Source organism: Medicago truncatula, chromosome 2, assembly GCF_003473485.1.
Source record: "Medicago truncatula cultivar Jemalong A17 chromosome 2, MtrunA17r5.0-ANR, whole genome shotgun sequence".
NCBI lineage: Eukaryota > Viridiplantae > Streptophyta > Magnoliopsida > Fabales > Fabaceae > Medicago > Medicago truncatula.
In genome coordinates this window covers 46,191,533-46,214,849 of record NC_053043.1, presented here as the reverse complement: position 1 = coordinate 46,214,849, position 23,317 = coordinate 46,191,533, and the positions used below count along the sequence as shown (strand labels likewise).

Below are 23,317 nucleotides of genomic sequence, written 5' to 3'. Positions count from 1 at the left end.
ATTATTATTATCTTTAAGAAGGAAAATAATATGGAAGAGTACATTTAGTTTGAGAGGAATGGGTGAAGTAGCACTTGGATTGGGTTTGTGGAGGTTTGGCAAGAATGCACTCTATGAAAAATATCATATACTACTAGTATTATGAGACTTACACTAAGTAGATAAAAAGACTTAACATGCTACTTTGAGTCATGAGATTCTCTTACTAAATAATGTACTTGTAATTTGGATTAGACTCTTCTCATAAGCCTAAGTCAACAATTGGTGGGAGTCATAAGGTAATTTGATGGTTTGGAGAAAGAACACAGGAATTTGAGTGATAAGGAGATTCAAGTCCCCCTCTAACAAAAATAACCAATTTAACTACTAACATTGGTCAATAAAAAAAAAATCACAATTGGTGCATTCGTTAAAAATTAGAACATAAAAAGAGTTGCATATAGGATGAATTAAGCACCAAATACTAAAGGACTAGTGAAGCCGAGAGAGAATTTTTTTCATAAACTGAGTATTCTCCGTGCGCAACTGCGGCGACCAATCCTTCGAACATTGTGGAACTCCAATGGATGATAAACTCTCCGTAAGAGTTTAAACACTCCCGGTTGATTTCGAACCCAGGATCTTAATTAAGCTAGAAAAGACTCGTATCATCTCAACTAATCGCTCTTGAGGTTTACTAGAGTAAAAGTTACAATTGAATTAACAATTTTTATTTTTTATTTTTGGTGTTAAATTGATTTAATAGTTTAATGTTTAATATTTTTTTGTGGGCAGAGCTATTGTTTTATGGGTTGGATATTCGAAAGACAACCTAATGGTAATTTTGGTGATCTACTATAGGTATTTAGAAAGGCATCTCCAAGAAGATATGTACTCGTCACAAATGTAATAAAAAATTTAAAATAAAATAATGGGATAAAGTTTTTCCTTGCCAGCATCAACTTCAATTTATTTTTCAGATGTTAATGATAAAATAAATTAATTCATAGTTTCCATAATTAAAATGGTTTTTTTCAAAGAAAAAAAAAGTTTTTTTTTAATGATCAAATGGAGTTAAGTTGAAATATGCATGCATGCGACGTGACAAAAATCACATTTCAATATTGTATAAATTTAAGTACTTAAAATAGCAAATAAAACCGGTACTTAAAAACCATGTTTAAGTGTATTTTAAGGGGAGGAATGATATTTGTACAATCAATCCTAGACAACTTTTGTGACAACCACTTTTTCTCTCTTCTTATTGAATAAAAATAAAGAAGAAGAGAGAGAATAAAAACGCATGTAAGTATGAGAGAGATGGTTGTTTCATAAGTTGTCAAAGAGTGGTTGTACAAATATCATTTCTCTCAAGGTCAACTGTCTAAATAGCAAATAAAACCAGTACACTTGCATGATTGTTTCTGTTCTTCATGTAGCCCCAAACAAACATTGACCCAAAAACAACAAAGTACAACATATGCTTCGTTGTTTATATGTAGCATAGAAGACCGAATACACTCAAAAGCATATAACAGAACACTCTATGTGATGATGTATCCATATACTATATGAATATATTTATAAAGTAAACACAACTCAGCACATGCTCGAGAAAAAGCTCATTATATGCAAGAGGACAAGACTCCTCTATTGTAGAGGATTAATCTACCAGCCATGAAAATCAGAGTTCATCCCAAAAAAAAAAAAAAACATGAACCTTATTTCCAAATGAATATCTGAGACATAACCTATTAACTACCATCTCCCTAAACACCAATTTCCAAATGATTCATAACACAAACAAAAGACAGAAATATGAACCTTATTTTCTTTAATTCTGAGGATTCTTTTGAGACTCTAATAATCATAACATACCAACTTAGAGTCAAATGGGATATAAAAAAGAAATAAGATTAATGGGCTTTGCCACTGTACATTGAGAAATCAACTTAAAATAAATAATTTAGTGAGTGTGGATCAATCATTGCACATTTCTCTCCTAGAAATCTTCACTCACCATACTCTTGCGTTTGCACCAACACGAGTACTCGCCAAGTGGCCCATCATTTCCAATAACCCAGACATGCTCGGCAACTTCAGCTAACGTCATTCTTTGTTCTGGATCTGCATAACACAAAATCCAAGTGAGAACCATAAAGATAATGTGCTGCAAAAAATAAAACCAGGTCTGTAAAAATGTGTTTAGGAAGAGCGAAGCAGTGCAAATTGATATATAGAATGTGGATAAGAAGTTCAATTAAGTGCTGATGTATAATTATTTCTATACATACAAGTTTTTTTTAATAAGTTCTGATATGTAGAAAGAGTTTTCATATGCTATAATAGAAAATTTATTGTAACAAGGTGAAAACAGTTTACAAACATATGATAAGTTGTTCCTATAAACACTCCAAAACATAAAAAAATTAAAAAGAATGTTCATAAGCCAATCATAAGGCAGCATATATAGTTGTATAGTTATGATATTCCCCTGTTGATAGGAGCTAACAGAAGTTGAATGCCATGTACCTTTGCAAAGCAATCCTTCTATTAAGTTCTTTAACTGCGGGTTTATGTCATCCGGGATTTCTATAGGATTATTGACTATCTGGAAAAGTAAGAAAACATCAAGTTTAGATTTCTTTAGTATAGGCTGAAAATATGTAACATTAAGTTTATGTAATAATATTAGAGGGTGTGAAGTTGATATAAATCTTACTCTGTCGTATGTATCTTGAAGCGTATCTCCGAGGAATGGGTATTCACCCAATATCATACAGTATAAAGTAACTCCTACTGCCCACGTGTCTGACAATTTACCATGATAAGTAAGACCTAAATAACATCAACAAACAAAACCGAAATGAGAATATGTGCTTTCATAGGTTTCACAAGTTGAAGTATCTTGCAAGCTTGAAAAAAGATGTAACCTAAACAACATTCTGGTGCAGTGAAAACAGGAGTGCCAGGTGATCGACGAAGTTCATCGTTACCATTCTGCAAAATGAATACAAGCACGATTTTATATTAGTTGGCACGATATATCTTAAGTAACATTAAATGTCACCAATATATCTCAGGAAAAATGTCGAACGGTTAGGATGCATGAATATGCTTGAAGATGTAAAAAAGTAAATCATGCTAACATATATACCATGATTAATTAATCCTTTTGGGGAAAAATCATAACTTCATATAGGTGCTACACTCTACACCCATCATAAGATTAGCCAAACTGTTCTATTATATCTTTTTATATCAGAGTATTAGAAATTAACAGCACACGAGGCTTCTATAAATTATGCAATTGGCACAATAATGAATTTCTAGTTTCAAGTGAAATATTCATCAGCTTTCATATCTTTCAGCCAATGATTTTCAATTTCAATCACACAGGAAAAGGTTAATGTGGGTCCCGACCAGTGGCGTTGCCAGGACCCTGGCTCAGGGGGTTCACACTTTTAAATTTTAATTAAAATCATATTATATATAACTAATATATTTTTAAAAGAAAATCTAGTATTATATATCCCTAGCAGAAAACAGGCACTAATTTTTCATGTGCGGCGCCACATTTTTTATACTAATTTTCATTGTTTTTATATTTTATTTTTGCTTTTTAATTTAAATTTGAAAAAAAACAGTATAGATTGTAATTGGGAAAATTCGTAACAAAAAAATGTTTTAAGTAAATATATTTAGTTTTCAAATTTTTTATAGTTTAGGCAGGAATTTCAATTTCAATTTAAAAACGAGTTGGATTCCTACGGTAATTTTTTTCCAAAGGAAATGCCCGACCAAAAATAGTTAACTCACGATTAACTTTGCAGTTTGTCTTTATATAATGATATAAATATGAATATTAGAGTCATAACATTTTAATATATTGTTTTTTTTTTGTCAATTCACCCCCTTTTGGTGTGAATAAGTTGAAAATTAGGTGTTCGAACCCTGACACTTGTACGACGCAATGTCTCTACCAACTGATTTACACGTATGGAGACTATATTAAAATATAATTTTTTAAATTACAAAATACATTTTTTTATAATATTTCTATTATTATAATTTTCAAATATTATATACATCTAAAATGTTAAATATATAAATATGAACAGATATTTATCACACGTGTTCCCTTGGTTTAATGGCAAAGTGCTTAACCTTTCAATGAAAACATGGTGCCACACATGAAAAAGCGTGGGTTACTACAGTTAAATTGAGACTTTGTGGTGCAAACATGGTGCATCACTTACACTTGAGGGGGTTTAAAGCCAAAAACTACTAGATATTATGTGGAAATTTAGTAGGTTGAGGGGGTTCAGCTGGACCTCCTGGCATACATGTTCCTCCGCCAGTGGTCCCGACTTCGATACTGTAACTTTCGTTCGAGTTTCATGCATAAAATAATGCTAAAGACTAAGAGTAAACTTATCATTTTTCATATCTTTCAAGTATCATTTAGTTCAGTATTACCTCAAAAGCCTGGCTAACACTGAAATCCCCTATCTTTACAGTCCCATTGCGAGTAATCAACAGATTATCAGGTTTTATATCTCCGTGCACAATATTCTGCATTTCAAACAGTAAAATAATTACCACCATGATTACATTACACAGTCAAATTATTTCAAAGCATATAAAATGAATGAGTGTAACCATCTACAAATAAAAAGTTTTTCATGCATGCATATCTAATAACATGTATTTCTTTCTATTAGGATGCGAACAAACGTAATTGCAGACAACTTTAGACTTTAACGTCAAATTTAAGTTTCATACAGACAAACAAAACTAATTTGAAAAACATCAAGGATAATGCGCATACAAAGTAAAGAAATTGCAACAGAATCTAGTACTGTTATCCAATCCATTAAAATGTTATTTTAATAAAAAAAATCGCTAAAATGTGAAATGCATGAACTAAACAAGCTAAGATTGGGAAAAACAACAAGCACTGCGTGAGAGTGTGTCTTAGAGAGAGAGAGATGAGTCAACATTAACACAAAATGATTGGTTGAGAGATAATACATGAGCATGAAGATATGTTAAGCCCGAGACTATATCGCGCATGTATTTCCTAGCGGTTTCTTCACCTATGGCACATTGTCGACCAGAACCCTCACAAACCCATTTGCCTTCCACATATTCAAGTACTGTACAAGTAAACATAAGCAGTTAAGCACAGAGCATTACTCACTACAAAGAAAAATCAATAAGAAATGAATTGTGAGTACCCATGTAGAAGTCATCCGACTCTGGGTCATCAATCACCTCAATGAGATTGACTATATTAGGATGTTCTAGCATTTTCATGATTAGTACCTGAAAATAAAGCAAGCATGCCTTTTGAACTACTGAAGGGACACTAAAAAATGTCTAAAACAATAGAGTTAACAAAGGTAATAAATCATAAGATGCATAAAACAGGAAGCAAATAAATCATAAAACTTTGGCAAAAAACTCGTATATATGCATGCTACTGTTCAACCAGAAATCCAAATGACAACAACGTATAGAAGATGCCAACATTTATATTTTCTGAGAATGACCTATATGCATCCTACTGTATAAAAAGAACAAGTGACAATAAATTCCACAATAATGGACATCTACGAGCTGAAATTAAGTAGTAGTTTCCATATACTCTTGGTAGATATAAACTGGAAAATGAAGCAGTAGCCCCTCTAGGTGATAAGCAACTAGTTGACCAGATTCGGTATATACTCACACTTAAAACACATTTCTGACATACATTATGATTGAGTGTATTAAGAAGCCAATGCCCCAACCATGTAATTGGGATACCTCCAGTGTTGATCAAAAGAAAGACACCAGAAGAAATATACCTCGCGTAGTACATCAGTCATGGCAGTCTCGGATGGAGCAACTCGAAGCTTCCGTAAGTGAGACTTATGAAAAGACTGCAGTTCAAAACAATTTACTTCAATAAACCATCACCAATGCCCTTATCTTAATAATAACAATAAAAACATGCATGTTGTCATTGATTGGTTTATGGGTTCTTTTCAATCTCTTAATATAACACATCCTCAATTACTCAGCCACACTAGCTAGTCCAACAATATACCTCTGTCACACTTCCCATATATCAAGAAAAGTGACTTCTGCTCTGTTAAAAAATTTCCAATCATAAAGTGATCTGCTTGTTAACACTAAAAATTTTCTTACCTTAATAGCATAATGCTGTCCATCAATGCTACTTTGATAAAGAGCCTGCAATGCATACCAGGGAAGGGAGTCAGGAAAGCAAGCTCATTGAGAAAAGAGAAAGTGTAATTCCACAAACACTTCACTTACCACTTTGCCATAGCTACCAGAACCAATCTTATACTCTCGAATATACTCATTTAACATCTTGTTCCCGTTTTCATCCTGGATAGTTTAAATAAAGGTTATTAATACCAATACAATAGATAAGTTTTGCCTTGATACAAATAACCATGTGACTCAAAAGCAAAAAACTAACATACAGGATAAAAATTCTTGAAACTTTCAAATGAAGAAACATGAAAAAAATAAGCCATGACTACAAAGAAAGCAATTACCCAAAACATTTTAAAGTCCAACCTTAACATGAAGTGAGTTACCAAACTTTGATAAAAATAGTGTTAAACAACAATAGCCAACCTCCTTTTGATAAATTCTTATTTTGGAATTATATATCAAATAAATTTAACACAGTTCAGCTAAGGCTCTGGAAACCTTACAGAAATCAAAACACATGACAACAGTTTTCACCAATATTGAACTCAAAATCATTCGTGCATCCACACTAGTCAATCTAGTTTAGATGTTTCATTACAACTAAAGATTGAAAGAACCTTTAGAGCAAAAACAGAAAAGCAATTCCGACAGTTACCTCTGATCGAACAAGCTTGACAGTCTCCTTAACAGGAAAAGGCCTACAAATCATGCCATTCTCCGCTCTAAAGTTCAAAATTTCCTCGGAACGATTCCGTAAATTTTGCGGCTCACTATCATCTCCACTGGTTGTATTACTAGTATAGTCACCACTATAAGACACCTCATCATACTCAGTTTCTCCATCCGTCAAAAGCCCTTGGGAGAGAAAATTTTTGATGCCGCGTTTAGTGCGTCCACGTCTCGGTTGTTTTTTTATCAACCCAAAGCAACTCCAGCAGCCAATCATTTTCGTAAATGAAAAACTCCTATAATCTGCCATCACAGCATCAACCTAACTCACTCACCCCAAATGGCCAAATCAAATATCTTCCTAACAACTAACTTTTCTTCTGACCCTGCAACACATAAATCTCTCATCAAAAGGGGGTTTTCAACATATGAAAGAAAAAATACAATATATTGGGCTCCAATAGTTAATGAGCTCCACCAATGGACAAATCGTTGTGGAGAACCCGAGTTCAATTCCAGGGTGGAACAATTCTTGGCCAGACTTTACTTACCTTCCGGCGGAACTCCGGATGACCAGGTCCCTTCCCCATGGAACTCCGGATTACCAGGCCCCCTTCATCCGGGAACTCCGGATTACCAGGGCCCTTACTGCAAAACGTATGAAAGCAAAATAGGATTTTACCATGACTATACACAAAATATGATCATGATGATGATTACCTTAAAGGAAAAGGAAGGGCTTCAAGCCCAATAAAACATGGCTATTCTAAGGGGTGCCATTCAGCTAGATGGAGAAAACCACTAGAGAAATTGAAACAACAACGATTGACACCCAACATTGTGATAGCTCCAGTTTCTAACGAAGGTTGTAGGCTCAGCCCACAACTCACCACCAATAATTCGTTGACCTTTTTCTCTGAACAGAAACAAGAAAAAAAAATTAAAAAATTAAACAAAAGTCACACATTATTATTAAATAACAACGTTTAAAGAGACAAAATTTGAAATTAAATAAATTCATACATCATCAAAATGAAACATCAATGATATAAGATATCATAAGATAATAAAAATGATTAAAAATTACATTTTTATTTTTTTGTTGATTGGTTTTTGATGGAAAATGACAGAAATGGAAGAACCCTTTTGACCCAGAAGCTCCAAAAGCCTGAAATTGCAGCAACAATGGACGACCTTTGGAGTAAAACGCGAAACCCTAATTTGAAAATTCAATCGAGAATTGATGAAATTGTACCCTAGAAACGAATCGGAGAAGAAAAAAAAATGGTGAATTGGAATTGAAATTGGGAATGAGGGAGAGGAGAAAATGGTGGAATGGAAGGAGAGAAACCCAAACCCTATGTGTAAAGAAAACAATTTGGGATCAGAAAAAATGGTTAAAGACAGCGAAATATATGAAATTGCAAAGCTAAAGAGGGTTGTAATAACAATTTTAAATTTTTTATGGTATCAAATGTATTTATTATTAGAGAAATATTATATTAGGGGTATTAGAGAAATTTGTTTTTTTTTTTTTGAGTAAAGAAATATTTATTTTTGTTAAAAGTATTAGTAAATTATATTTGTAGTGTAATACCGATATTGTATTAGAGAAATATTTTTTATGTCCCCATGAGCTTAGCTCAGTTGGTAAGGACAATGCATAATATATGCAAGGTCGAGGTTCGAATCACAGCCATCACAGAAAAAGAAAAAAACAATTCTTTATAGTCTTTTTTGATGAGTGAATACTCAAATTCGTCCCTGAATTTGCATGAATCGGACAAAAATATCATCCGATGTATCGAATTGCACGCTTTGTCGCTAAATTTGTCATATCTCAATCAAATTGGATGACGTGGTTGTTAACCTCTCACATGGGTTGTCATGTCAGATGCCACATAAGCAGGGACTAAATTGGTCGATAGTGACAAAAATTTCCAAGGACAAAATTGATTGATTACAGAAAATGTTATGCAATTTAGTCCCTGTTATTTTTGACTTACTATCAAATTGATCCCTAAATTATATTAAAAAACCGTCAAATAAATCCTTGAATTATATAGACATATATCCAATTTGAATCTTGAATCGTATATTTGCAGAACAAAGTAAAAAAGACAGAATACACAACTTCATCCTTGAAAATATCATCAAATAAGTCATAAGTCTTAAGTATGAAATATTACATAGGCAAAGCAACCAAAATATAGGGTATTAACAAGTCATAAGTCATAGAAGGATGTTCTTAAATATTACATAGGCAAAAAGAAACCCAACTAGGGGGCATAATTTAAACAAGTCTAAATATTACATTTCCAAAAGCACAATTTAAACATACATCAAACATCACTTCTTTGGAAATCTGAGGGTCGGGATAAACTCCATGAGTTTATGTTGATTCAAACCGGATGGACCATAAGTTGGATATGACACTCAAATAATGTCAGGAGCAGTTGGAAGTGCTGGTGCAAGACCCCTCACTGGTGTTTACTTAGGCCTCTGATTTAAAATAATTGGCCCTCTAATACCATACCTCCTAGTAGGAACATCCTGCAACAACATTTTCATTCAAATCAGTCCCTAAATTATACAATATCCAATCAAACCAGTCTCTATATTATTACACCAACTAGCAATCCGTTCCTTAAAATTTAAGAGTCATATCTGTCCAGGCACTACTTCATTTGCAATAACATTGACAACATTAACATTTCCAGCATTGACAACATTAACATGTCCAACATTTTCAGCAACAAGATTTCCAGGATTAACATTTCCAACATTTTCAGCATTTTCTTCTTCTGCCCCAGTATCAATCCAGTCCTTTGGTCTCCTATCAACACCTTGCTTCATGCAACCTCTTGAGTTATGACCAATCAATCCACAATCTTTTGAGTTGGGGACTCTGGCATTGGTATTGTATTTATCCTCAGAGTTGAATTGAAGTTACTTCTCATCATTTCATTTGCATAATCCCACAAAAGACCATACTGCTCCCTTTCACTACCTTCAACTAAATCCCTTGCTTCCTTTGTTTTCCTAAATATCAAGTTGTCATCCGGTATCACCTAATAATCAGTCTTGAACAATTCAAAACGAAATCTTTTGCAACGTTTCTCGTTGGAGATGATGATGATTTTGGAGAGGTGAAGATGATGAAGGTTCTAGCGGGAAGGAGAAAGGTCAGGGACATGTTTGATGTTATGACTAAAATGTGAGGATGAAAAGTATGGATAATAGAGGGGTAACTTTGGAAAAACAGAAAAAATTGAATTGAAAAAGTAAAACTGAAATTTTTAGCGTTTTCATCAAATTAGTTCTTGTACACGTGGCTTCCTTGTTGACACGTATATAAGACAACACGACATGCAAGACGACAACTCAGCAGCACTAATAGAGCATTTGGATGGAATGGCCATTTTAATGGACGTTTGTTAAATTCAGGAACAAAGCGTGCATTTCGATAAATTTGGGGACATTTTTGCCCGATTCGTGCAAATTCAGGTTTGGGTATTCACTCCTTTTTTGATGATGCTAAATTAGCCTACTTAAACGTCGGAGAGAATCGAATCCGGAGATCCCAAACTAATGCCATGAGAGCAACCCAAGTGAGTTCATTCATTTATAACAGTTGTTACAATATGAGTTTCTACAATGGTAAAAACTTTGATCACTCTTTTGAGAAAACCAACCAAAACCATGTTGAGTTTTTTAAGGCAAAATGACGATTAAATTAAAAAATAAATAGAAGAGATACAAAGATTGAAGGAGCATTAGACTCAGGTACAATCCAAACGAAAATACATCAATAAAAAACAAATTCAATAGATCAACCCTAATCTATCCTAACAAAAGTTCACTAATCACAGTCGCAACACAACAAACCCACATACAGACTCGATTTTATATACAATGTGTATTGTTGTCACTTTATTCAGAGCCAAAATTTTGTGTATAAACAATTTAATATCCGACATAATATAAAGGTATAGTTTGTTTTAAAAATACGTTTTGGACGTAAATAAAGCGATAAGCATCATACAAAAACTCACACACAGAAAAGAGTGATTTGGTTCGAACTCGAGTATCCATAAAAAATGCCTAGCCAAATTATTTTGGAATCGTCAATTAGATTAGGTTTTATAGGCAATTCATTATTTTTATTTTTATTTTTGTGTCTGAAGTTCGAACCTCAGACTTTGCATATATTATGCATTGTCCCGACAACTGAGCTAAGTTCAAGGGATCAATTTATTAATTTTTCTAATTCAATGATTAGAGGTCAATGAATTGAATTCAAATATGATTTATATTAAATATTATGATATAATTTGATCCACATGACCGATCTTATTTATTAGGATAAGACTTGATTGCGGTTGTCTAACAAACTAGACTGACAATCAATTTTGTTGGATGTCAAATAACACAAATTTTGTTATTATTCGTTCGAGGAGAAAAGTAGCAATGGAAAAAGGTTGTGGTAACCAAAAAAAAAAGGAAAAAGGTTGTAACAGGTTGGCCACGTTGGGATACCTCGTTATCATAGTCTCAATAAAGGGCACCCATGTTATTTCATTATCAGACTATAAAATACATTTAATTACAAGAAATGAACTTTTTTCGTTCTTTAAGTTAAGATGATGATTAATTTATTCAAAAGAAATGTTGAGAAGATTAATAAGTAATAGCAATCTTTTTATTATTATAAAATATAATATCAAACTATTCATCATTTGGACTTACAATACAATATTAGGGCTGTTAATTTCAGTTTGGTCCAATGTGCTCGTATTTTCAATTGAGTTAGGCTATTTAAGAAAATTTTAACACGTACCCTCCAAATTATACATCTATACCTACAAATTATTTGAAATACCAAAATACACCTTCATCCAAATATTAAAATCTAATGCCAATTTTTGTCTCAAATTTGTCTACTGATAAAAGTGAAATTTATATTCCGGAAAAGTCAAATTTTAAGTTTGTTGGTTAAAAAAAATACCGCAAAGAAATTTGGAAAAATACTTAGTTGGACATATGAAAAGGTTTAAAATCTCAGTGTGCTTGCTATAAGTTTCTGAAATCTCATGCAGTTTCTTAAACCTACCACAATGTGCTATAATTTTATGTTTTTGTATTCCTAAATATGCACTTAGAGCATCCACATCTATGTCATTCATTTTGGTGGTATAAATGGACCCCATCTAATATATTATATTACTTTACACTTCTCAATTATTTAAACTACTCAACTACATTTTTTAAATATTCATACCACTCACCCAAAATTCTAGAATTGGTCCCACTAATTTCGTAATATATTATAAATTTATTATCACAAGCTTTTCAACTTATTTTTTCATCAATTTAACTCATAAAGTATTATTAAAAAATGAAAGTTGATAGAATGGCAGAGAAAGGAACCGTGGTATTGCAGAGCCACGGTGCTAATTAAAGAACTAGAAAGTTAAGTGAATTATCCTTGCAACCCTCACAAAGTGTTATTGGTTTTGGTGAAACCACCCACCAAGTCAACCGATGTGTATGCTCTATTCCTCAATAGTGGAAGGTTCAATTTATCCAAAAGCTCACTATATTCCACGATGACAGTTGGACATATTAAAAAGGATAATGTTTCATGTACACATTTTTTCCATACATACACTGTACCACTCTATGCGAGAGTGTGTGAGAGACAATACATGTAAGTTTTTTTGTGTGTGGGGGGACCACAATGACACTTGTCAAAATTGTATGTGGATGTACAAGTGGTACATGTCATCTAAGGTGGTCTATGTATCACTACTCAATTAAAAATTGAAAATTTCAAATACATAATTTTCCAACTAATAATCCAACTTGGTTCATACTCCAAAAGTCCAAATTTTCCACTTTTCACTGTTCAGGTCCCTCCCCCTGAGGGCAACTTGTATTACAAGTATATGGGACCATTTTATCACGTATCAAACATCATAAGGACCACATTTTTGTTTCTTTTATTGCAAGTGGTACTAAACTATTCTAATTGAAGAAAAATAAATTGGGATGTTCCTAGAATACAATTCTAATTTGGAAAGGGAAGAAGAATTTAAGATAAGAGTTGAAGACAATTGATGACTGCTCTTGGAGCAACATGTTACATGTTTGTCTATGCACAAGTAGCTTCAACGGCTAAACTCTTTGGCACTCCTTTACAAGGGTCTCCAAATGTATCGGTTGATACTCCAATACTACAACTTCTTGATCCAATGCAGGCCTGTTAATAAGATGATTTTAGTATGTTACAACAATCAGGTTCAAAAGAAAACACAAACAAATAACACTGAGATTGTCCCGTAAGTACAACTCAGATGGTAAAATTTTGCAGGGACATTTGATATGTTGGAACGCAGGTTTGAACCCACAATTCTCCACTTCTCAGTACATAATGTGTGTGTGAGTTTCGCCGCTAACCAGCTTAAAACCAACAGCAACAACAAAAAAACAAGATTTGATCGCGGAGTTCGGCCAATTGTGTATACATCTACGGCAGCAAAGAGGTTACATATTACTACCTGTGTTTAAATACTATGAGTTGATTAGTTTATTTTCTATTATTCTCACCAACTCAAGCAACCTACTCACATATAATTAAACTAAGAGTCATACTCAACATAAAGTGAACCATAACAAATTAGAAAGGGAACATGAATCCAGATAAACACCTTCTTTACAATTGACAGTGTCTTATTGCTGCTGCAGCGTCCGCGGTAGAAGTTTCCACACGTCCCTAGTGGTGTTCCATAGCTTGCAAATTTGATGGAAGATATTACCTGATTATGATTAGGACAGTTGAGCAACAGTGCAGGCCCTACTTTTCCCCCTGATTCTGTATCTTGGTTCCACAAGTCTATTTGAGGTGGGTGAGAATCAGATACATGGGCACACACACTTCCTATCTGTTTTGTAGCAAAAGATATTTGTGTTGGATCACCACCACTTTCCTCAAACAATACAAGAGTGTTTCCATTTGGTTTCAAAAACGACTGTGGCACGTGGTATCTGTGAGATGAGATTAATGTCTCAATCACATCATAGATCAAGATTTTTTTTCTCATGTTTAAACTCTTCTTCATTGAAAATTTGCAACACTTACAATGTCTGTGATGGTTTTCCACAATTCATGTGACATTTGGTTTGAGTAAAAGGTCCTCTGTAGTTGCATGAGTCTGTGCAATCGACATTTGAAGCAACATATGTAGGCCAGTATCGCCCAATGCTTTGTCCATTTACCCAAGCCTCGCCTTTTCCCATCCCTGTGAAGTCAATCACAACTGGATTACTGCCGGATGGAGCATCAAAGTTTGTCTAATGCAACATGCATGACATTGGTTAGTAGCAAAAAACATTTTTCATATAGTGGCGTTCTTTTAATTTGAAATTCCATAACTTATATCAAGGGAAACAATAAATTGAAAATTAAATTACCTTGTACCAAATCAATGGTTGTTTCTTAGGGAAAGTAGTCTTTGAATTCCACGCTCCGGAACTTCCACTAGAGAGACCTAAATCTTCACCTTTTAGGCCAACCTGTATCAAAAGAATTAACTCCATTAACTATGTAAGACTAACAAATAGTCTTCGATCAAAAGTGAAGACTGACCTGATATGTCCACTTCCGAGAGGAGAGATCAAGAGTCTTGTTGCCATTCTTCAAACCTTTCAATATCACTGGACCGGTGATCCCCGCTCCCCATGTGTCAAAAAAAGCTCCATAGTTCTGATGTGTATATGGTTCATGTTAGATATAGTAATGAGAGAAATCATTGGGGGAGCAAGCAATTCTATGCATAATTGGAAACTAAAAACAAGAAAAGCTGAACCTGAAGTCCAACTGTTAAACTCAGCAGATCAATTTTATTCTTTCCAGAAAGAACTGTGATCGGGATGTCCTCATTAAGCTTAGGTTTTTCTTTGTTCCCGGTTTGACTCCCTAAGAATTCATCAATAATATCATAGAAAGTTATTATTTAATAATTCAAGAACTTAATTGAAAAAATAAATTATGAACATTTTTAGAAGGAACATCCATCATCAACTCTCCCTAAAAAAAATAAAAAAAAAAATCAATGATCAACTCATGTTTTAACTTGTTTTAAAATCAACCTCGACTTCATTTGAGTTTCAATAACACAGGCTCTTTGAGACTTTCTGTAAAAGAAAATGGTATAATGGTGTATTTCATTGATATGAAAGTAGGGAATATATACAAGGTTTCCTCCATGATTATAGGAGATAAAAAAATGAAAACATAACTACAAGAAATAAATGGAAAGATATACAAGGATATGAGTCAACTATAATTTGAATTCCAAATTACAGCAAATCACTAAAACTAGTCAATTCAATTAATTCCAACATCCCCTCTCAAGTTGGTGCATGAATATCACACATACCCAACTTGTCAAGAGAACCAGCAAGAGTCCTGGAGGTTACTGCCTTAGTAAGCATATCAGCAAGTTGTTGTTCTGATTTTACAAACGGAAATGCAATAATACCAGCTTCAATCTTTTCTTTGATGAAATGCCTATCAATTTCCACGTGTTTTGTGCGATCATGTTGGACAGGGTTATGAGCAATCTCTATGGCAGATTTATTGTCACAGTAAAGCTTCATTGCATCCTCTTGTTCACATCCAAGATCCTTTAAAAGGTTTTTAATCCATAGCAGTTCACATATTCCTACTGCCATCCCCCTGAATTCTGCTTCGGCACTTGATCTAGCAACTACTTGTTGTTTTTTACTCCTCCAAGTTACTAAATTTCCTCCCACAAAAGTTAAGTAGCCTGCAGTAGACTTTCTGTCATCCGCAGATCCGGCCCAATCAGCATCGGTATAACCTTCGACTTTGAGGTGACCATGGTTTGAGAATAACAAACCTTTTCCTGGAGCAGATTTTAAGTACCTCAGTATTCGTTCAACCGCATCCATATGCGGTTTTCTTGGGTCATGCATAAATTGGCTCACAACATTAACTGCATACGCTATGTCTGGCCTAGTATGAGACAAATAAATTAACTTCCCAACTAATCTTTGATATCTTTGACGATCCGTACTAGGCGCATCAGCACAACAAAAGTTTTTGTGATTTTGTTCTATGGGAGTTTCAATTGGTTTGCATCCAAGCATTCCTGTCTCAGTTAACAAATCTAACACATACTTTCTTTGAGAAAGAAAGATACCATGCTTGGACCTTGCAACTTCGATCCCCAAAAAATACTTTAGATCTCCAAGTTGTTTCATGTCAAAATTAGAAGCTAAATATCGCTGCAAGCTCGAAATTTCATTAGGATCATTTCCAGTCACAATCATATCATCAACATATATTATCAATGCGGTGATCTTACCATGATTATGTTTAAGAAACAAGGTGTGATCAGAATTACTTTGTGTGTAACCAAAAAACTTCATAGACTTAGTAAACCTTCCAAACCAAGCTCTTGGTGACTGTTTTAATCCATATAGGGCCTTTTTAAGCTTGCACACCATAGAAATATTTGAGTACCTTGGTATGCCAGGGGGAGGATCCATATACACTTCTTCTATTAAATCTCCATGTAAAAAGGCATTTTTTACATCAAATTGAAGTAGCGGCCAATCTTGATTTGCTGCTAATGATAGTAATACCCTCACTGTGTTGAGTTTTGCAACTGGTGCAAAAGTTTCTTCATAATCAACTCCATAGGATTGAGTGTAACCTTTTGCAACTAACCTCGCTTTAAACCTCTCAACACTTCCATCGGCCTTATGTTTGATAGTAAACACCCATCTACAACCTACAGTGCTCTTTCCGACCGGTAAGGAGACAAGTTCCCAAGTAGCATTTTTCTCCAATGCTTCCATTTCTGCTGTCATTGCCTGTGTCCATCTCAAATCTGCTAGAGCTTCCTGCAAGTTACTAGGTGTAGATGCAATGGATAATTGAGATGCATAATTAGCATATGACTTGGACAACTTTTGGAATGACACATAGTTATTTATAGGGTACTTTAGCTTACAATTAGGGTCAGGTTCATACCTTATTGGAGGTTGTCCTCTGTTAGTACGAGGGGGAAGAGTGTAAGTGCTAACAACATGGTCAAAATTTAATGGACTAGAAGAAGAGTCATTATTTTCTATATCAGCGGAAACATAATTTTCTATATCAGCAATAGAATGAATAGAAGCAATAGTTTCAGATGGTACCTCTGCAGAATTTTCTGAGGATTGGATCAGCAGTGGGCTTGAAGTTGAAGAGGAAATTATACTATCATCTTCGGTCATATTCTCATTTCCAATATCTTGATTCTCATCTTCAATATCTTGAATTTCATTTTGATTTTCTATTGGCATAGTATCAAATAACATGATTTCATGGATGCGTATTTCATGATTCTGCACCTCTACATCACTTCCCCTCTGAGGTGAAGAATGGAGTGTTTTAGAAAGAAAAAACAATTCATGTTCATGAAAGGTAACATCCATTGAAACAAAATATTTTTTTGAAGATGGATGATAAGCTTTATATCCCTTTTGAGTGGTGCTGTATCCCACAAAAACACATTTCATTGCTCTAGATTCTAATTTTGTTCTTTGGTGAGGATGTAAATGTACATATATGACACAACCAAAAATATGGGGTGGTAAATTATTGATAGAGTTAAGTGTGCAATGATTAGAAAGAACATCAATAGGTCTTCTAAAATTTAGCACACTTGAGGGGACTCTATTAATAAGATAAACTGCAGAGCTTAAAGCTTCACCCCATAAATAAGAAGGAACATTACTCCCAATCAAGAGTGACCTAGTAATCTCCAAAAGGTGTCTATTTTTTCTTTCAGCTACTCCATTCTGCTGAGGGGTATTAGGACATGATGTTTGATGGAGAATACCAACTGATTTCATAAAAGTTGTCAATTTATTATTATGATATTCTCCTCCATTATCAGACCTAACTATCTTGATTGGAGTATTAAATTGTGTTGTTATCATTTTGTGAAAAACTTGAAAGACACTAAACAAATCACTTTTGTGTTTAAGAAAATATAACCAGGTCATTCTTGTACAATCATCCACAAAGGTCACAAACCACCTCATTCCATTATTTGTGGGAAATGGAGATGGTCCCCAAACATCTGAGTGAATAATTGAAAAAGGAGCATCAGCTCTACTATTATTTATAGGAAAAGAAACACGATGGCTTTTTGCCATTACACAAGTTTCACATTTAAAATCAGAGATATCACAACGACTAAACAATGAAGGAAACAATCTCTTGAGATAGCTAAATGATGGGTGTCCTAATCGCTTATGCCATTGCCAAATATCTTCTATATTTCTAGCTTGTAATCCATCACTCATAGAGTGAACTAGTGCTTTTCCTTTGGGATGTTGAGAGTTACCTTCAAGATAGTATAATCCTTCTCTTTTTTTACCACTGCCAATCTTCTCCTTTGTATGAACATTCTGCAAAATACAATGTGTGGAAAAGAACACGACGGCACAATTAAGGGACTCGGTTAGTTGGTTAACAGAGAGAAGATTGCAATTGAGAGAGGGAACAAAGAGAACATCATAAAGGGATAATGATGGTGAAATTGACACTGTACCAATACCCATAACATGGGAAGAAACACCATTAGCATTTATAATGACTCGAACAGGACTATTAGAGGATAAATGTGTAAACATATATTTATTACAAGTCATATGATGAGTTGCACCAGTATCAATTATCCATTCATTATCACAAGTAACAACAGAAAAACAACAAACAGATTGAGATGTACCTGACTTAGCAACAAATCCAGAAGCACCGGTAGTATTGTTATTGAGAGCATCCTCCTTTTTCCCTTTTGGGTGCCATTGAGGATAACCGTGTATCTTAAAACAAGTATCTGCGGTATGGTTGTTTCCATTACAGTGTGTACATTTGCGGTTTCCTTTATTGGAATTAAATGGCTTTTTCATAGCCATTGCAGCACCTTCACTTTGTGTTGTACAAAGCATGGCTTCTTGGCGATTCGCCTCAACACAGACATTTGCATACACAGTTTGTATACCTGGAAGTGGTATGGTTGCAAGAATTCGACCACGTACCCCATCCAAGTGTGAATCAAGTCCTGCTAGGAATATGTATACACGTTGCGCATTCAGTTTGTTGGTATATGTCTCAACATCTTTAGTGCACACCATGGTACAATCTTCAATCGCATCAATTTCCTGCCACAGTTTCTGTAATTTTGCAAAGTAAGTAACAACGGATCCACCATCTTGTTTAATAGATATTACCTCACAATAAAGCTGATATGCCTTTGATGCATCTTGACTGACAGAGTAAGTCTCCTTGACCGATTCCCAGATCTTCTTGGCTGTAGGTAACCGGATGAAAAGCGACCTAACATCTTTTGTCATTGCATCCAGAAGCCAAGACTTGACCAAACAATTCTCATCTTCCCAAGTTTCATATTCATCAGAGGTTTTTGTTGCAGGTGTGACCTTCTTTCCAGAGATGTAACCCCAATGTTTACGACCTCTGATCTTGTTTTCTGCATTTAGGGCCCATTCGGTATAGTTTGTGCCATCAAGACGTTCAGGTGTGAGGGATGAATACATATCATGTGTATGTGGAGCAGAATTTGATTTTTGAGCAGAATCTGATTTATCACCAGAATCTGATTTATCTGACCCATTCGCCATTTTCTTACTCAGAAGCTAATCTCCAATACCTAGAAATGAGAGGTAATTGGAGTCGGCTCTGATACCATGTAAAAGAAAATGGTATAATGGTGTATTTCATTGATATGAAAGTAGGGAATATATACAAGGTTTCCTCCATGATTATAGGAGATAAAAAAATGAAAACATAACTACAAGAAATAAATGGAAAGATATACAAGGATATGAGTCAACTATAATTTGAATTCCAAATTACAGCAAATCACTAAAACTAGTCAATTCAATTAATTCCAACACTTTCAAAATATAAAAACCATATCCTTGTGAATAATTACCTGCAAGCTTGCCGTTTATGAAAGCATGAAGGGCATGGCCGAGCGATTCAATGTGAAGGACAGTTTGAGAACCAGGATCATCCTTAAGATCAACGCTTCAAAAGAATACAATAGAAGTGTTATCGAGAAGTACAGAATCATCAGTCAGGGAAAATATCTTTCAAATTTGGAGGCTTGTATACCTTAATGAGTACCACAAGTAGTCACTTCTATCAGCTGTGATATTTATTTGCTCAAGTAATCCAGTCTTTGACAATATATCATCCTTCGAAATACCCACAGGTTCGTTTATCCAACTCCATTTTGATCTAGAAGTTTCTGAAGAACTGATATCTTCTTTTAAAGATTCAGTTACGAAGTTTGAAATTGTAGATGCAGAATTAATCTGGCATAAAAAAATTTACTTTTATTACATCCTACTTACTTTGGACTAACAAATAAGAGAAAACACCTTGGTATAGATAGAATATTCACAAAATGAATATGAATCACACTTTTTTAGTAACTCTATTCAATTAAACTATCTATTTTGATTGAGATAATTGTGTTATTGAAGCAACTTAACACAAATGAAGGTAAGACAAACCTTTGCAGTATTAAGCACTACATTCTTGCAATCTGGCAAGATGCTCACAGACCATGCAGGCAAGTGATATGAATTGCCACTGAAATTTACGGTTTTATCAGATTTGGCGTCCACATTGGCGAGAAAGGCAGCACATACAGATCCTGTCTTATAAACGGCCGCCTGCGGTTTTATTAGTAAAAGACTATTAATGCCGGGAATTTTTCAAAGAAAGAATCTTACACTATTGACAAACCAGATGAGTTTTAGTTACAAAATAAATTATATCCTAAGACGCGGAATAAGATGTTTCAAACGAACAAAAATTTCAATATAAACCATCTATACCTCTAGGTTTGGACCAAGATAAGTAATCTTGGGTTCTGCGGCTATTAATGCTTCTTCACAAAGCTTTATGGCCTTGTGCACATCTTTAAGATGACCCCACTTCGGCTGCCTAATAACTCCTGCAGCATGTAGCGAAGATATTAAAAAATCCAATCGTCCAGTGTAATTTCTCTTCTACATATAAGAAATAAACTATCCATGTGATATTATCAATTTATCTTCTTCGATGTATTACCAGTGTTGTATTTGTGACGGCTACAACATGAACAATAGATTTCAATAAGAAGGTTGAAGGAGTCATACCATACTCATCAATCGGTGCATCAAAATCATAACTTGTTGCAATGAATGGTCCTCCAGTACTTCGGTCAAAGTTGGTTCCTCCATGGTACTGTTTTTAGTCAAGCAATGAAAAATGATACAGTATCAGCTAATTCCTCTTAGAGCCAATTTTTCAGTGAAGTAATATTATCATATTATTCTGAACTTGTGAAGAACATTTCAGGTTGCAATACCATATAGTAATTTTGAAATGTTCCACCTCGTTGGAAAAAGCGTGCGACAGCAAATGCGAGATCTTCCACAGGTCTGTGAGGAAACCCACCACCAAATAAAAGATACCTACCATTCCAAAGAATTCAAGTAAGATTTGGAAAATAACATAAACAAATTGATTAAATTATTTATATAAAAAAGGATGCTAAGTTGCTAACCATGCACTCCAATTTTCAGTCCACAATTTTGGCTTTGTTTTAGAGTTTGGTGTGAATTGATCGCAGTAAAATCCATTGCAGGTATTAATCTACTTGCAGTTCAAGTAAAAATTGAGTAAGATGAATGCAAACGGCATACCAAGATTGCTCTTTTCCGGAAGACAGGCAACCTAGTAAACCATAAACTAAAAAACAATTAACATTGACATATCAAAACATAAAACTTACAATTGGATCAGGAGCATCTGCTTGCTGACACATGACCCAAGGTACACCTGTATCAAGAGATGTAGCCATTTTTGCTGCCCAATTGATGTATGATTTACCAGCAGAACCATAGGCTGAATCGATGTCTCCATACTCATTTTCTATCTGTCATTAGAAATCACAAACACTCTCACATTAACAAATATAAACTTTGACCTTAATATCTTCAAGAATATATTAACTATACTTGTATTGTATTTCATGATAAAAAAACCTGAGATAAAATTATAGGTCCTCCTTGTGATGCATACAGTTTCTCTTGCTTCATGAGGTCGACAATCTTAGTGGTGAATCGCTTCATTTCAACCTGAAGACAAAGTTTCCTGTCAAGTGAACTCAGTCCAAGGACAAAAGCATGAAGCACTGGACTGAAGGTTAACTTACCTTAAATGGTTCATTGTCAGTTCGGAACTTAATCCCTGGAATGAAGTGAAGCCAAAGAGGGAAACCACTGTCAAGAAGTTAAAGCCCTCAATTAGACATGAACACCCTCGAAATATAATACACATAAATTACCAAACTTTACCCATAGTTCCATTCAGAACAAACATATGGACCAATCCGGAGATGCACATATAGACCTGCCTCAGCTACTGCTTTCACAAATTTCACCAAATCCTTCCTCCCATCAAAATCATACTGCAAAAATCCATTTCATTTCAATGAATTAAGATAGACTTTCTTAGCTTATAGTAGATCAAGATCATATTTGGATAAAATACTTAATTAAGTGCTTATAACATATAAGTGCTTATTCTATTTACAAAAGATTTTAGAGTCATATTGTTTTCATATAGTTAATATGTTTCATTATCTATCTTGGAGAGATTATGTCAGTAGATAAACTCAAATAAGTCAATCCAAACTTGTTCAGTCATGCTTTCAACAATTAGCAATTCAGCTTAACATAGACACTTGTTTTCTTTTCCTGCAAGCAATGAACAAATGCAATGCTCAAAGAAAATGGTAAGAATGTAAGAGAAGAAATGAAGCAAAGAGAACCTGGCCTTTAACAGGTTCATGTAAGTTCCAGAAAACATAGGTTTCAATAACATCAAGTCCTCCATCTTTAGATTTCTGAATAAGGTCTGGCCACATCTATAAACAACAACAAATTCAGCACTGTTTAAATTCAACACACAAACAGAATCAAAGAGAGACATAAAATAAAACCTGTGGAGTACTACGAGGGTAGTGAATAGAACCAGAAATCAAGACTCTACGTTTACCATCAATGACCAATGCTCTATGATCATAATCCACATTGGTGCAAAACATTGTTGGTAAGAACCAAAGCAGAACCAACACAATTTCAGTGGCTCTCATGGTAATTATTCTAGAAGAATGAATGATCCAAAAAGAGAAAAAGAAACTCACTAGGGAAGGAAAGATTGGACTTTGGTTTGGTTTGGTTTATTTGTTACATGTGTTTTTTTGGTCACGTGGATGTGAAATGTAAGTGATGATGCTTAGAAGAAGAACATGAGTAATATAACACGTGTATATAT

General features: G+C 34.3%; 2 protein-coding genes across 2 annotated transcripts; both read right to left on the bottom strand.

The window, feature by feature from the left end:
• Nucleotides 1-1,604: 1,604 nt before the first annotated feature.
• Nucleotides 1,605-8,311, bottom strand: LOC11414981 (serine/threonine-protein kinase GRIK1). Its single transcript, XM_003597172.4, has 13 exons — nt 7,967-8,311; nt 7,600-7,795; nt 6,866-7,265; nt 6,304-6,378; nt 6,175-6,219; nt 5,832-5,906; nt 5,220-5,307; nt 5,014-5,138; nt 4,459-4,554; nt 2,913-2,979; nt 2,702-2,817; nt 2,512-2,590; nt 1,605-2,106 (listed from the first exon to the last, which is right to left on the bottom strand). Exons 3-13 carry the CDS (start codon nt 7,187-7,189, stop codon nt 1,982-1,984), a joined length of 1,215 nt encoding a protein of 404 aa, XP_003597220.1. The 5' UTR covers nt 7,190-7,265; nt 7,600-7,795; nt 7,967-8,311; the 3' UTR covers nt 1,605-1,981.
• Nucleotides 8,312-12,752: 4,441 nt separating this feature from the next.
• LOC120578265 (beta-galactosidase 8) lies at nt 12,753-23,317 on the bottom strand. The gene is made up of 19 exons (XM_039830831.1): nt 22,983-23,317; nt 22,812-22,907; nt 22,336-22,448; nt 22,194-22,260; nt 22,024-22,116; nt 21,771-21,914; nt 21,543-21,631; nt 21,345-21,450; nt 21,133-21,220; nt 20,830-20,948; nt 20,503-20,664; nt 20,099-20,301; nt 19,917-20,011; nt 14,748-14,857; nt 14,528-14,644; nt 14,353-14,454; nt 14,021-14,232; nt 13,590-13,926; nt 12,753-13,141 (listed from the first exon to the last, which is right to left on the bottom strand). The coding sequence occupies exons 1-19, from the start codon at nt 23,133-23,135 to the stop codon at nt 13,034-13,036; spliced, it is 2,514 nt and encodes an 837-aa protein (XP_039686765.1). The 5' UTR covers nt 23,136-23,317; the 3' UTR covers nt 12,753-13,033.